At 53.2% G+C, this 16,439-nt stretch overlaps 1 protein-coding gene across 2 annotated transcripts in view; it reads right to left on the bottom strand.

Annotated features, from left to right (window-relative positions):
* Nucleotides 1-1,341: 1,341 nt before the first annotated feature.
* Nucleotides 1,342-16,439, bottom strand: part of ZBTB16 (zinc finger and BTB domain containing 16) — a 198,256-nt gene continuing 183,158 nt past the window's right edge. The window contains exons 5-7 of one of the 2 annotated variants that reach the window (XM_052652766.1): nucleotides 9,476-9,646; nucleotides 4,088-4,255; nucleotides 1,342-1,788 (exon numbers count right to left, since the gene is read on the bottom strand). In XM_052652766.1, coding sequence (XP_052508726.1) covers nucleotides 1,559-1,788; nucleotides 4,088-4,255; nucleotides 9,476-9,646 — 569 coding nt within the window. In that variant the 3' untranslated portion in view covers nucleotides 1,342-1,558. Of the gene's footprint in view, nucleotides 1,789-4,087; nucleotides 4,256-9,475; nucleotides 9,647-16,439 lie in introns of those variants that run through there. The other variant, XM_052652767.1, reaches the window with a different exon arrangement.

The following is a 16,439-nucleotide window of genomic DNA, read 5'->3' as shown; positions in this document are numbered from 1 at the left end:
CCCGGCCTCCCATTCAGATCCTGAGTACTCAGCTCCTTCTGCACGGCTCCCTCCATCTGGGAGCCTCGTCCGAGGGGATGGGGAGGGCCTTGGCCAGCTGAAGTCTATTAAACCAGCTATTAATTTACACAAGAAACTGAAAAGAACACTCTCCCCGTTCCTCCAACCCCCAACCAAAACAGAGATACAGGGGTCAAAAAAGCTCATGAGGTCACAAAAAACTGAGGTAATTCAAGTACAATGTGCTAACAGGTGAACAGAGGACACAGAACAGAAGCAAAACGGAACACAAGGCAAAGCGCTTTCAACGCCTTCTCTCGGTGGCCTGGGCGCCCCTGGGAGCCAGGAATTCTGCACAGCCCTCTGGACCTGGGTCTCCCCGCAGAGAGCACCAGGCCTGGGGGGGTCCCATGAGTTCCAAGGGTCCCCAGCACGGCATCCCAACTCCCTCCCAGGACAGGGGTACCCCCCACCAGGTGTAGGGCACCTCTGGAGAAGGACATCATGTCCCTTCACCGGCCACGACCCCTTTCACGGACCGAACCCTCCTCCTAGGGGCTGTGTTCGTTTGGTGGGACAGCATGTATTTAGTTGTTACATTTTTCCATTTTGGAAGCAAAAGCAGCTCAGCAGGAGTCTTGCTCAGGATGGCTGGACTGGGATGGGCTATTCCACTGAATTTGTCTGCATTTTTTCAGAAACCAAAAGGGTGAAAGTTGGTGGTGGGGGGCGGGGGGGGGGCGGTTCTCTAGTCAGACCCAGCTTCCCCACCAGGGAGCCGGAGGAGGCAGGAGACACTCCGATCCATGGGGGGGCTGGGAGAACAGGAGTCAAGGGGAGCCAGGGAGCAAGCAAGAGCCCCGAGGCTCCTAAAAGACTATGAAGGGACAGCCGGGTGTGGCGGAGGAAGAAAGCAACAGATGAACTGAGCAGTGGGAAGGGCGGGAGGGCCCCTCCCCACCCCAGTGTGCCCCCAGCAAACTAGAGCTGCCACTGTGAGCGTCAACCAGTGACCCAGCCCAGCCCCAGCCTCTGCAGGCCACCCCCTGCACACCCCCACCCATCCCTCAGACCCCCACCTTCCGAGGAGTCAGTGGGGGACGGCAGGCAGGGATGGTCTGACTCTGACCAGAGGACCCCGCAGCCCTTTTCTAGTTTCTATTTCGGGACACAAAAGGAGGATCTGGGTGGAGGGAAGACAGAAACATCCCACCATCTGAGCTGGACAAACCACCCCCCTCCACCCCCACCCGAAAAGAGCAGGCCGACGACCCCCAGCCAGGAAAGGAGGGACGGAGGTCTGGGTGGAGGGGCTGGGCCAGGCATCCGGGTCACCTGGAGCCCCAGGCAGAACCAGAGCCAGACAGCCCCGAGACTTCCTTTTCCTCCTTTCTCTCTTTCTCCTTTCTGCTTTTTTTGTTTGCTTTTTGTTTCTTGCTGTGTGTGTATGTGTGTGTGTGTGTGTGTGTTTCTGCCCTGCACGGTCCTCCTGGACTCCACCCAGCTCCATCGCTTCTCCTCCTGCTCCCGGCTCCCCCGCCGCGGCCTCAGGCCGGCCTCACACGTAGCACAGGTAGAGGTACGTCTTCTCTATCCTCCAGTCGGGTGGGATCTCCTCGGGCTTGTGGCCCTTCATGTGCTTCTGCATGGAGGACAGGCTGGGGCAGTACTCGCTGCAGATGGTGCACTGGTAGGGCGACGCGCCGTTGTGCGTTCGCAGGTGCTTGATCATGGCCGAGTAGTCCCGGGAGCGCTGGTGGCACAGCTTACACTCGAAGGGCTTCTCGCCTGTGGGGGAAGGGGGGTCAGGAGAGGCCGGGGGGCGGGAGGGGGCCGTGAGGAGCCCCACCCCGGCGAGCTGGGGACGCTCAGGCCCTCTGGGCCCGCACTTCTCCGTGTGCCGCGTGCACCGCCCAGCGTGGCGGCCACAAGTCACATCCAGCTCCCGAGTGCCTGAACCATGGCCCATGCGACCGCGACCCTATGTTCTTTCTGTTTTAAATTGAAGTGTGGTTGATTTACAATGGTGTGTTAGTTTCCAGTATATTACATTCTTAATCTTGTTCACCATAACTAATGTATTGTGTGTGCCTGTGTGCGTGTGTGCGTGTGCAAAAGTCACTCAGACGTGTCTGACTCTTTGCAACCCCACGGACCGTACCGTCCATGGATTTCTCCAGGCCAGAATACAGGAGGGGGTAGCCTTTCCTTTCTCCAGGGGATCTTCCCAACCCAATCCTGCCCACACTGCAGGCGGATTCTTTACCAGCTGAGTCACAAGGGAAGTCTTGGGTATTGGGACCCTGCATGAACTTTCTGGCCAACCCAATAAATTTAGCCACATGGAGGTAGTGGTCATGTGTGGGCCAGCTCCAGCCCCTGGACTAAAGCGTTAACTCTCTCTAGCGTGTGGACTCTCTCCTTCCTAAGAGAGGAAACAGAAATCTAAAAAAGTGCCCTCGAAGCCTCTAAAGTTCTTAGGGATGGCTCTTTAGCACACAGCTCCTTCTAGGGAAGCAAGGGGATAGAGTTCTTTCAGGGCTACAGATGGTGGGAAGCAGGGGGTGCTAAGAGTGAGAGGACCCCAGTCCAGCAAGCATGCTACCCCTGGGGATGCCTCCTCCTCCAAGACTAGGAAGAATCTGCCCTGGACCCTGCTTTCCCTCTCGAGCTAGAATAGGGGAAGGATGGAGACCCTGGGAGCCCATGGTCCACGCCCTAGCTGTGACCACCCACCCCTCTGTTACAGTCCCCTGGAGCTGAGCGGAGGACACAGGAGAACCTTGTTTCGATACAGTAATTAACTGGCCAGCCATCTCACTATCGATACTCCACCGTGCAGAGGCCCCTGCAAATAATGAAGTAATGAACAGCCAAAGTGATCTAACTATCGACCGGCTATTTACGATAGTCAGTGCCAATGCATTTAATGATCCACCCGCTAGGTCACATCTCCCACAAGGGGCTAAGGAAGCCCCTGAGGCTCTGCGAAATCCTGCGGGTCATTCTAGTTGTCAGCAACAACCACCCCATCCTCTCCGTGTGGCCCAACGCAGACCTGTGACAACACATATCCTGTGCTTACTGGCCCCTCCATCCACCTCCCCTCCCAGGAATTCACACCCTCCCCGCCAGCCCAGCGGAATCGCCTCTCCCTTCTAACTCTGCTCAGGCAGCTATTTCCCCTGATCAGGGGAGCTTTCTGTTTGGCCACATTCCACTGCCTTCCACCACTTCTTATCCTCAAAGGAAGTCCTTCTAAATATCTACCTCCAACCCAGCAGTGTGCCAGTGGTAAGTGTTTAACAATGGGCTCTCCACAAAGCCCTGATTTTGTAACATTTGCAGATGGTCATGCCGTGAATACTCCCATGTGGCTGATTTTAAGCAAACAAGGTGATAACAATGAACACGGGGGCGGTGGGGGTGGGGGGGTGATGCTGGGGGTGGGGGGGTGGTGATGCTGGAAAGACTTGTGAAAGGAGGCTCTCCCAGGCAGGCTGGGGCCGGCTCCAGCTTTCCACTGCTCCCAGCTCTGGCAGCGCTGGACATCAGGACCACTTCCACCTGTTCTGTCCTCAGGCCCTAAGAAAACAGTTGCTCACATTCACGTAAAAAGGAAGGGCAAGGCCCTTTGAAATGGTAAAACATTATACACGTGGAGGGGTTAGTAAAAACATCCGCTTTTCTAATCTTTGAACTTAATCGAACTTACAGTTTTTCCCAACCCTCATCGTAAATCTTAACTTAATGCCCCCTAGGGTCTTATTCTAACCCTCAAGTCACATGAAATCATCCTAGCCTTCGTTTTCAGCTAATCGGGCCAAGTGAACCCTAATTAAGGATTCACGAATGGACATCATCTGCGAGCTATTGGTATGGCTGCCTGGAAGGCTGCTCTGGGCTGCTGGAAAGTGTGATCGATTAGCGATGTCTGCCTCGCCCTCTCCAGAAGGTAGTGGCACTCAGGGCACTGTACTAAGCCTTAACAGGAGCTGTTCCACCCTGGTTCAGCCTGGGCCCATCCTCGCCTGGGCTTCTCTGGGGAGCCACCTGCCCCCGCCCCCAGCCCGTCTGCCCCCGGTACCTGTGTGCACCCGATAGTGCGTCTCCAGCTGGTGCTTGAGGCTGAACTTCTTGCCGCAGCCGTTGCACTCATAGGGCTTCTCGCCCGTGTGGATGCGCTTGTGGCTCTTGAGTGTGCTCTCGTCCCGGAAGCAGCTGCCACAGAACTCACACTCGTACGGGTGGTCGCCTGTGGGGACAAGGGGCTGCATCAGGCCCTCGCCGCCGCCCACCCTCTCTTTAGGGGACATTAGGGCGGGATCAGAGCACCAGGGGACGAGACTGCTTGTACTCACCACCTGCAGACGTGACTGAGGAGCGCCCACCCCTGCCGGCCCCTTAGCATTCACGGGGGGCACACACGGCCCCACGGTTATCCAGGCCTCAAGGGCTAGTCCCGGGAAAAGAGAGCCCATCTAACTCAGGGAGGACAGAGCCCCCAGAAAGCAGGCGCCCCGGGGGCAGAGCAGACCCAGGGGCTTCTAGACCCTGCTCCCAGCTTCCCTTCTTCCAGGTCAAGGGTGTAAGCCATTCCAGCCTGACTCCACGACCCTCAAAAAACCACTCCAGTGTTCTCAGTCGCCCTGCTCTTTCCCTCCTCCACAGTCTCATGGAGTTGCTCTTTGTATGATTCTCTCCTAACGAACTCCTAGTCACCCATCAAAACCCACATCACGGGTCACCACGGTTCAGAAGTTTCCCTTTAGCGCCGCCTCCCATCGCCACAGCCCAGGCAAATTGAGTCACGTTCTCCTCTGTCTCCGGAGAGAAGGAATGTCCAGCATTCTGTCCCTTTCGAAGTAGTAGTACAATTTTCATGGTGCTAATTAAAATGGCCCATGTTGAGTGCTCACCACTGTGCTGAGAACCTCACACGGATCATATTGCATAATCACTTCAACAACCTTACCAGAAAGATAGTATCATTCTCGTGTTACAGATGAGGAACATGAGCTGTTTCAAGACACTTAACACAGTCCCGAAGGTCAAAGAACTGGTAAGCAGCTGAGCTGGGATTCAGATCCAGTTCCAGGGTCTGGACACTGGAATACCAGGAATACTAACTGGACATACTGGAATACTAGTGTCAGTTAGCAGACTAATAACTGACGTGCCGTGTTGTATCTGTTGTGACAGCCACCGTGTCCACAGAACAGAAGCACCACAAGGGCCAGAAGGAAGCCTCGCTCATCCCTGTGGCCTCAGTACGCAGCACACAGTCAAATCCAATCAAAGTGCTCAGAAAATGTCAGTACGTGAAACTGGGGGAGAACGGCCTTTCCCTTTCCCTGGCCTGGCATCTATGCCCATCAGCATCCTGTTTGTAATGCACCCGGAAATCCCCTACTGGGTCAGAGGCTGGGGCGTGGGGATTAACCTTCCTTCCTCTTGTACCTAAAGTGGGGGCTTCGGTGGCAGCGGGGCGGGGTGGGGGGATGAAAGGTGAAGACTTCAGCTACTTATTTATTACAGGAGTGAAGGCACAGACAATAAAGATAGATTGATCACCCCAGACTTTGTTCATGAATATTTAAATATCGCTGATTCGTCTTGTCACTGTAATTACAATTTCTCTGGGCTGCATCTCCAACAACCACAGTTTATGGTAAAGAATGGCCCACTGTATTTCACTTGTCCCTCTGCAGATGTGCGAGGCTGCCAACCGTGTAATGTCCTCTGCATTTCATACATTTTCTTCAGCCGCTGAAGGTTTAAGTCATCCACAATGACCTACGTTTTTTCATTATCCCCATGTCAAACTGCGCTCGTGCCTGGGCATAAATTGTCCTTCTCGTTATAGACTTGCATGCCTGCGCCTTCACTTCCTCTTTAAAATGATATTTTACTCTCTTCTCTCTCTCCCCTCCTCAGGCCTCTAACCAAACCTCCCCATTCTCGAAGGCAGGCCTCTGTACCCATATAAATTCTCATCTCTTCTGATGGCTCTGAAGGGTTTTTAAGGCTCTGTGGGGAGAGGATGCTGGGGTCTGCTGGCTGGCAGGCTCTCTCGCGGGAGGAAGACTTGCAAGATGCTCCAAGGATGTAGAGGGGTGGGTGGGAACCCTTCCATTGAGGAGTCAGATGGAAGAAGCTAGAAGAAGAGAGCTGTCCTTCCACGCCAGTCACCACCACCCTAGGGGCCCTGCCCTGGGTTCAGAGGAGAGCCCCCCAACGTGCAGATCTGGGGATGAGCAGAGATCTGGGTTCCCGGCACCCGCCTGCCCTCTCGCTGCCGGGCTGTGCAGATGCCCGGTCCCCCAGCCTCCAGCCTCATCCAATCCCAGGGGAGACGAGGCCCAGGCAGACCCTGGTCCTAATTAGTTGTGTGTCTAACAGAGTGAGGGGTGATCTCTGTGTGCCTGGCCCTGCACACCACTGTGTGTGTGTGGATGCCTGTGCTCACCACCATCTGACAACCAACTCCACCCCCCCTCAGTGAATCGGCAACGATTACGACTTTAATCAAGGATTCAGTATCCTCATTAAGATATAAATAAATAAGTAAGGCAGGGCCCACGTGAGACTTCAGCCGGAGCCGGTAATTAAAACGTACATCGGCAGCCACTCGGCAGGTGGGTGGGGGGCACCGCCGTCTGTCTGCGTCTTTCCCCCCTCCAGAGGGGGCCCGGAGAGTTTAAAAAAACAAAGGGTTAAGGCAGACAGGTTGGTTTGATCAGATTTTTATGAATTTAATTATGAAGTGGATCACATTAAATGAGTTTAAATAGGAAATCTCTAGAGGCAGTCCAGGGAAAGGAATAAAAAATGTAGGAAGGAAAAAACACAGGAATGCACCAACATGCACACACCAAAACACACACACACACACACACACACACACACACACACACACACACACACACACACACACATGGATTTTGAAGCACCTGGCCCAAAATCCTCACCCTGAGAGTTAATCGTGTCAGTGTTGCCATAATGTACACAAAACTGGCTGCAGAACTCAAAATCCAATTTGTGGTATGTTGATTAACTCTGTAGCCTCTTTAATGAGCTTGACATTAAGTGCAGGACAAACGAGACTAATTAGAGCCTCCTACGGCCTGCCCAGTGCACCTGTGACCCCAGTGGTCCATCCTCACCTGGTTGGTTTCCTTGGCACCGGCCAAGCCCAATGTCCTCTTCCCCACCCCAGCTCCATCCCATCAGCCCCTCAGCTACCCCTCCAACACAGCTGAGAGTTTATTATATGATGAGCCATGTGAATCAGGGATCCATCAATGCCAACAGCGCGGCTGGACTAACCTACCAAACACAGCTGCCGATGCTAAACACCCGGCCCCAGCAGCAAACGGGCCAAGAACAACGGAATATTAATGAGGCATTGTGTGGGGGTGTGCTCGGCCTGTGTGCACAGGCCCTGGCTAGTGTGAAATTGATGGGTGTTGGTCTGTGTGTGCACAAGCAGTGCACACGCTCCATGTTTCCTAGATTAAGCAAGTACTTCTCCCAACGATGTCTGGAAACAGTCCCTCCCAATGGATCCGAGCCATGACTGACCCAGGGACCCGTGACATTTCGGTATCTGAGCTCTGAGAAGACAGCATGGGCACAGCAGGGCGACCCTGGGTGGGATCGTCTGAGTCCCGTGAATCCAGCCGAGGGGACCCAGCAGCATGCTCAGAAGTGGCCGAAGGGGGATTCCCTGGTGGTCCAGTGGTTAAGAATCCTCCTGCCAATGCAGGGGACACGGGTTCGATCCCTGCTCTGGGAAGACCCCACGTGCTGCAGGGCGTTTGAGCCCATGCACCACGACGGAGCCCACGTGCTGTGGAGCCTATGCCCTGCGATGAGAGGGCCCACTGCGATGAGAAGCCACGACTGGAGGGTAGCCCCCGCTTGCTGCCACTAGAGAAAGGCCCACGTGCAGCAACGAAGACCCCACCGTGGCCAAAAATGAACAAATAAAAATTAATAAAAAAGAAGTGTCTGAAAGGTAACTGGCCATCTTCGATAAGCTGAGCTTAGGGACCCAGTGGGGCAGGTGCTGACAGAAGGTGCTGATACCTGCCGGGGATGCTTAGGCGGTCACTGCAGAGAAAGTTCTTGCCAGCATCCTCTCCTCCTTCACCCTTCTTGTCGGACCTTACCCTCTAGGACCCCTCCTCATCCTAAGCCAGCAAATCTGAGAAGTTCCAAGCAAATCTGGTGATGCTAAGGCAACATGCTCCCCTGAACAGAATGGCATCCAGAGGTGAGAGCCTGGGAGGCTTCTCAGTGAGGATGCCTATTGCCAGCAGGCCAGGCCAGGTTGTGATGAATAACCACCTCTCCCATGTTCAGCAAAGCCTGCCACTTAATTCTGGGGCTGTGACAAGACCCGAGGGTGAGGAAAGGGTCCTGCCGAGTCTGTCAGAGGCATGCAGAGTTTTTTATACCCTCTCCAGCAGCCAGGAGAACACACCCTGTTACACCCCCAGAGAGATAATTTGCCTCTCTACATCCCCGGCCCCATCACCCACCTCTCACCCCAAATCCAGGACAGAACACACACAAGCAGAGACACATGCAGACTTAGAAACGGGCAATCCTTCATCGACGTACAGTCAGAGGAAGGGAGGCTTCAAGTCACCTGTGACGTTGCTGGGGGTTAGGGGATGATGCAAGGAAGCCAATGCCCCTCGGGTCTCAGAAGCAAGCACCCCACCCCCTACCCCTGACTCATAGCTACTCTCCTCCCCCACCAGCAGCGACTGGCTCAGTTTATACACCCACGCTGTCTCTCCTAAGCAGGGCAAGGCCCAATACAGAGCATGTGCTTCTGTTAACTAGTAGGCCGGACCACTTCTGCCACATTCCCTTAAGAGCCCAAGGCTGACCTCAGGAACATACGTGCACAGCGTGTGTATGTATGTGTGTATGCTGTGTGTGTACATTGTATGTGTGCATGTGTGTGCAGTCTATGCCTGCACAATGCATGTGTGCACATATGTGCATGGTATATATATGTGTGTGTGCGTACAGTGCGTGTGCGTGTGTGTGTGTGTGTGTGTATGTGTGTGCGGAGTAGGACCAGTGGTGGGAAACAGACCAAGCAGGCAGATTTTCCTCAAAATTCATTTCAGGCCCACCTGCATCAGAATCTTTGGGAATACTTATTAACCATGTTGAGTCTTAGATTCCCACCCATGCCCACTAAATGGAAGTTTCTGAGGTGGGGGGGACCCATGAGCCTACATTTCTAATGAGCACCGTCTCTGTTGGGCACAGAGATACCGAGAACTAAACGTCCCCAAGGTGGGATGGGATAAGAACTGTCCACACTGGCCTGCACCTCAGAGGCCCCTGCACACTGGACCGAGGGCTCCCCCACCAGATGAGTTTGGAGGTAAACCGTTTGGACAGCGGTTCCCAGAGACCCCGCCCACCCGCGCGCAGGTGGCCAGCCTACCTGTGTGTGAGCGCAGGTGGCGTTTCAGGGCGGTGTGGCTGGGGAAGGTGCGGTTGCACTCGCTGCAGATGTAGCTGCGCACGCCCGCGTGGACCTCCATGTGCTGCTGGAGCGCGCTCTGTGCCTGGAAACGCTTCCCGCACAGCAGACAGAAGACAGCCATGTCCGTGCCTGCGGGAAACAGGGCAGAGCCTCAGCTGGGCTGGAGCACAAGCCAGTGTCACGGCAGCACCCCCGGCCCCACACTCAGCAGCGAACCCAGAGGTAGTGCGGGCCACGTGATGCTGATGGAGCCCCCAGTACACGGCTCCACCGGTGGACAAAATCCACTCACTTCCCATCCTCATGGAACCTAAAGTCTAGTGGGAGAAACAGAGATATTAATCAAAAACATCATGGCAGCAAATGACTCTGCAATCGTCTGGAGTGCTGTGTCAAAGGCAGGGTACCAAGAAGCCATCTATCAGAGGGCCTTTCCAAGCCTGGGCAGGAGATGGGGTGTCCGGGGGCCTCTGTGAGGAACCACAATAGCGAAGATGAAAACCATCATTGGAATGTTAACACTTAAGACACCCCATCTGCAAAATGGGACCTCTACAGCCTCACCTTTCAGCCAAGGAAAAGGAGACACAGAGAGATTGAGTAACTTGTCCAAAGTAGCAGAGTTCACAAGCAAACAGAGCTGGGATTCAAGCCCAGGCAGCCTGGATCTGATCCTCCCCTGACGCTACAGACCCGATTCTCTTAACCACATCTCCACTCATGAATGCATACCTCCTAAGGGTCCGTTCTTTGAACAAATACTATTTTAGTGTCTACTACAAGTAGGACTCTCTTTTTGGCCCTGGGGGCGTAGCCATGGAAAACTACAAAGTGCCTGCCCTCATCACAGATGTTACCCAGCACACTGGGGACATGGGGACAGCATTCTAGGAAGAAAAAATAGTATCTGTGAACTGGAGAGAAACATAGCCGGTAGAAGGATCAGACAGAACAGTGCAGCTAGGGAGGCAGAGAAAAAACAGGGAGGGAGTCAAAGAAGTGGGCCAGGCCAGCTTGTACGGAGTCTTGCAAATCGTGGTAAGAACTTCAGGCTTCATCCCAAGACCAACATGCAGCTGTCAAGGGATTTTTTAAAACGATTTTTTTGATGTGAACCATTTTTAAAGTCTCCACTGAATTTGTTACAATACTGCTTCTGTTTTATGTTTTGGTATTTTGGCCATGAGGAGTGGTGGGATCTTAGATTCCCAATCAGGGATTGAACCCATCCATACTCTCTGTATTGGAAAACAAAGTCTTAACCCCTGGACCATCAGGGACGTCCTCGGTCAAGAGATTTTAAGCTAATGAGGGACCTGAGATTTTCATTTAACTCTGGTTGTTTTCTGTGCTGATCAGAAGTAGAGGTAGGTAGCCCATGATATCCTACAAAGTTGTTGTTGCTGTTTCGTCGCCAAGTCATGTCTCCCCATGGACTGTAGCCCACAAGGCTCCTCTGTCCATGCGATCTCCCAGGCAAGAATCCTGGAGGGGGCTGCCATTTCCTTCTCCAGGGCATCTTCCTGACCCAAGAATCGAACCAACATCTCCTGCATTGGCAGGAAGATTCTTTACCACTGAGCCCAGGAAAGCCCTACAAAGACAGGTTGCTATTTTCTGTTCGTCACCCCTCTTTCTGGTGCTGCTGTGGAGCCGTGGCTTTCCAGGGTTCAGCATCTAAGGAGGAAGCATCTAAGTCCTCCATCTGAGTCTCAGCTGGTCTTGGCCACCTTGGCCACTATTTTGGGTTCCATTTTCCTGAGCATGTCAGCTCCCCTGGAAGCTCCCAGTCTACTCGCCTCTCTTTGCAGGCATCTGGGCTTGATCACTCGCGCTCAGCCCAGCCCTGCCTCCCTGCCCCGCTGTGTAAAGGACACAAGCAGGAAAGGGGGTGAGGTGCAGTGCCTGTCAGTCCAGCGTGGAAGATGGGTCAGAGCTCTGGCTGCTTCAGATCAAGGTCTGCTTGGTGTGGCACCAGGGAGCTCCCAGTGGGAAGGGGGCAGGGTACAAGAAAGATAGCATGGAGTGCCTGCTATCTCGCAGGTCTATCAGTGGAGACAGCAAACGGGGGGTCTCTTTTGGCTGCCTCAGTCCCATTCACGGCTGGGGCTGCAAGGGACTAGCAGGAAGGCAAGGACGGCTTCTCACTTCCCCACATCCCCACCCCTCAAGGCACTTGGAGCCACGCTCCATCGCACCCACGGGCATGGCCTGCACCCAGGTCCCGGGAAGGCTGGGCAGGGGACGTGAGGAGCAGCCAGGGCACGACCTTCCTCCTGGCCTCAGAGAGCAGAGGGGACAGGGACTGCTATACGCCTTGTGCTAGGTGCTTTATTTATGCCATCATCTCATTTGAAACTTGCAACCGCACCCGGCAGGATGCTCATGCCCCTTTTCACAAATGGCAAAACAGAGTGGTTAAATAACTTGCCTGAGGTCACATGGTCAAAAAGAAGAGGAGCTGGGATTTATAAATGCCTCAGTTTGTCTGATTTCAGAAACCACAGAGTTGGGTTAATGTCTCCCTATCTGCCTGGGCTTCTCTGGGAAGAGGCACAATGATGACACAGAGAGCCAGTTCCAACCCAGCTGGCTCAGGAGCCCCCGTGCATCCAAGGTCCACCCTAGAAACAGACAGCCCAGGCCAGGAGGAGCACCCTAGAAGACGTCACGAGGTAGGGCTCTCTGAAGACTTCCAACCCCTCTGGGAGCCAGCAAGGCCTCTGCAAGAAGAACTGAGGTGCTCACTCCATTTGATTAGGGGGGTACAGTGAGAGGAGTGGTCTGCCCAGCAGACGCAGACAAGGGTTGACAGTGACTCCTCAAAGTCCAGTCTGGCCTGGCCAGCACTCCCGAGGGTGGCGTCCATCTGCAACACATCCAGGGGCATAGCAGCTCTGGCTGCTTCATCCCACGAGCCCCATCTCTGGCCTGAACCTCAACCTACAGAGAGTCCCGATGAAGCCAGACATCAAACATCTGCCTTTTATTGCTGAGAGAACAAGCTTCCCGGGCAAGCCATGCCCTTTAAGAGCCCAGGTTTCTCTTTATGGATCCCCCAAAATCCCCAGTGTGGAAGGAACCTGGGTCAGAGGGAACATGAATGACATTCCCAGTAGGAGATCCCAAGCCTAAAAAGCCAAGCCCGGAGGAGTTCTGAGGGTCAGTCCCAGCCCAGGGAAGACTGAGAACCCTGGCAGCCTCACCCTCCGGGTCTTCCCAGGGCCCCAGAGCTGCCCCACTGTGCGGCCCCTTCTTCTCAGGATCCCCTGAGCCTATTCCGTGTCCATTCAGTCAACTCTGTGAATATCACCTAGGGCAGGTACTGTCCTAGGTGACAAGAGGGATGCTGAGATCAACCAGAGACACAGGGTCCTGGCCACGTGGAGGACACAGACAAACCAACCACCAGCCAGAGGATAAGACAGGCTGATCCCAAGAGGGCTCTGGAGATTCCTTCTTAGACTTTAAGAAATAAAGTCTACTGAGGAGCTAAGGACCACAGCGGGCACAGGAGCCAAGCTAGAAACAACGCAATCAGATATCAAAGCAGGCAGGAAGAGAGGACAGAACCCCTCCCCCCCCCCAAGGATGAAGATAAGCAGAGACAGTTATCGGGGGCCAGATGGCAGACGGCCATATTGCCAGGTGGGATTGCTCAGGGGTGTGGGGAAAAGATGCGGGGAGCAGGGGCTAGCATGTTCCAACCAGTACGTGAAGGCAATGCCCCTGGGGGCTGAGTGGGGACCACCGGCAATGGCAAAGTGGCTGAAATCAGGGACAGAGGAGATGGCTTTTGTGCTATCACTGGAGGAGTGTTGGGACCAGTCTAAGGTAGGGGCTGGGAGGACAGAGGAGGACTGGAGAAGTAGAATCCCGGGGCAATGGCAGGACAGGACCCTCAGCCTGGGCTCAAGTCAGGAAGCCTCATGCATCTGAAGTTCTGGATATCGGCTCTTGGTGACAAGTGTAAAGTCATGCAGTGACCACCAGGAAAGGATCTATTACAGTGTCCCCACGGTGGTCCCCTCCTTCCTAGGCATTCCACAGGGCACAGGGGTTCCCCCTGGTCACTGATGACACTGCCTGAGGATCAGAGATGAAGAAAGGAGGGCCCCCATCCACCTCCCATTCTTCTGTTTGGAGACCAGCAGCTGAGAGGATAGAAAATATCTTTAAAGGAAAACTGAAAGGGCGGGGGTCGGGGGGAGGGAGAGAAACAGATGAGACACAAGAAAAGCTATTGGTGCATGTAAGTTAAAAATCCAGCGACTAGATTTGACTTATTAAACAATTTGCTGTAGTTTCTGCCTAGCTGATTGTTCGCATGTATGATGAGTCAGGGCAGATTCTATTACACTGGGAGATTAAGCAAATAAATGCTAGCTTTTGGAAACACATTAAAATGTGGGACTATGGAAATAAAATTATCTAGAAAATTATGTTAGCAATTCATTAGCTGCCATGAGATGTAGGGTGAAGCAAAGGGGCCTGGCAGTTTTAGAACCCTGTTCCCTTCAATGCCTGAGCCCCTGAGATGCACACTGCCCCTTCCTCTGCTGTTGGGGGAACCTCATGCCTAATACCACTGGGGAGAGGCAAGGAGCCTCCACTCATTGCAAAAGACCTTCAGAAATCAGAGGGCCAGCAGGACACGAGGGAGACCAGGGAAGCACGTGGGTCCTGCCTCAGCCACTCCATTGCCTTGCAACCCAGAGCAAGTCACTCTGCTTCTCTGGACCAGAGTGTGCTCCATCCTCTGCCACCCTGCTTGTGGCCGTTGAGAGCATCCAGTGAGATACCCAAGTGGAAAAGCTTCTTAGCTATGAAGTGGTAGCAGAACTAATGCCAGCCCAGAGGATGCCTTTGTCTGAATTAGAAAATAATGCCTCTTTCTCTAGCCCAACACAGGTCCTCGCCTGGGCACACAGCTCTGGCACGCAAAGACGGCTGGACTCCAGCCTCTGTTTCTCCCTCAGCTGGGCATCCTCCTACAGTGAACAACCTGGATACGGATCACGGTCGCCCTGCACGATACACAAGCTGACGTTGTTTTATCGACTCTGGGCTGCTTCTTCCAGGAAACTGGCCCTAGAGAAGGTATCCTGGATGAGAGACACTGTTTAGGACTCAGTGCCAAGGATACCTTCTTCCTCTGAGCCTCACAACCCCAGCACAACTATTAAACCCTCTGTTGTACTTATTTTTGACATGTAGCTCTGCCCAGGAGATGGTAAGAGATGGTAAGCAAGAAGCACTTTCTTCATCATTATATCCCCTAACATAAATCACAGGGCCTGGCATACAGTAGGCGCTCAATAGCTGCATGTTGCATTCAAGAATAATTAAGGATGGACATCCCTGGCAGCCCAGGGATTAAGACTCCAATGGAAGGGGGCAGGTTCAATCCCTGTTCGGGGAACTAAGATTCCCACATGCCACACAGCATAGCCAAGAAAATATAAAATAATAATAATAATCAATAAAGAGCTTTATTTTTTTAAAGAATAAATAAGGGGTTGTGGGACAATCGCAAAGAGCACAGGGGGTCACAGGATGGGGAAAGTCATGGTACAGAGCAATGGATGGCTAGAGCTGGGGAAAGCCCAGACTGAATGCAGAACGTCCAGTAAGATGCTCCTCGGAAATGAGTAATGCCCAATAATCCCTAAAGAGCTGATGTCTTTGGGGCCTCTCAGGTCTGTCTAGTGGGCTGAACAGGACACCCTGGTTCTGGCCCATGTCTCAGCTCTGCTGCTCAGAAGCAAAGACCCAGCCCACAGAAGGATCAGTTTTACCACCTCATGCAATGATACAGTCGGCAGACCCTGGTTTTCGCCCAAAGGTGAAGCCCTTCTTGGTTGTGACCCTGGGCCAGCTACTTGCTGCCCTTGGCCTCATTCTTCCATCTAGGAAATGGTATTCACGACTCAGCTGCCCTTTCCAACACCAACTTCATAATGCTGTTAATAGGCAACTGGCAAAAATTATTGAGTATGTAAATCCTACAAAGGTATTGTTTTCAATCAGTCTGTAAATTCAAATGTAAATCAGATACATAAATTAGGCTTGGCCCAAAGAAATCATTTATCAGGTCAAAGAATAGAACCCCCTCTGCCCTTATGAATGGGTCTCCATCTTAGGCTGGACCCCAAGGGTGTCTGCCTGGTCTGAAGGGAATATGAACTAGGAGGAGGGAATGGGTGTGCTGGGGTTGATGGAGAGAGGCCCTAGGTAAGGCGGGGAAGAGCATGCATATATCTGTACCCTCATTAGCACCAATTCTACCCGGAGATGGTGGCCCCCAACATACCTGCCTTACACCCTCAAGGGCAGCACAGCCAATCTGGCTGCAGGGCATGTACAACTCAAAGATTCCCAATTTAAAACAAGTTTAATTTTAGCCAAAAAATAAAAAAGAACCGGAGAAAGCCAAGGCTAGGATGGAACAGGAGGCAGGAGGGGTGACAGCGACCGAGGGTATTTATTTCACCCCGGTGACGACTGGGTCTGAAATTATGAGACACAAAACCCTCATGTTTACACCTGTGCCATTTCCATACCAATTAGCTCTTTAATAGAAAGGCAGGAACAGGATCAGAGGTGCACACAGCTGGAGAAGACGTTCAGGTGCTACACCTTCTTGGAGCAAGGCTCTTATTATCCCTAGACATAAGCAGGTTCTTAATCAAAAGAGCAGAGGGATCTAAATATATTGGGGCTTTTTTTTGGTAAGCCGGCTGTGACTGTTACATGTGTGTGCATGTGTATAAGCGTGTGCTGGCACATGGGCCAAGGATGGGCTTCTCATGTCCAACTCCACCCAATCTCACCCAAGAAAGGAAGAACTGCTTCCCCACCCCCTGCAACTTCTTCTTTCCAGAGGAAAGAAAATAGCAAATTTGGGCTGGGGCGGGGGGCG

Source organism: Budorcas taxicolor, chromosome 15 (genome assembly GCF_023091745.1).
Source record: "Budorcas taxicolor isolate Tak-1 chromosome 15, Takin1.1, whole genome shotgun sequence".
NCBI lineage: Eukaryota > Metazoa > Chordata > Mammalia > Artiodactyla > Bovidae > Budorcas > Budorcas taxicolor.
This window is presented reverse-complemented; position numbering and strand designations above follow the sequence as displayed.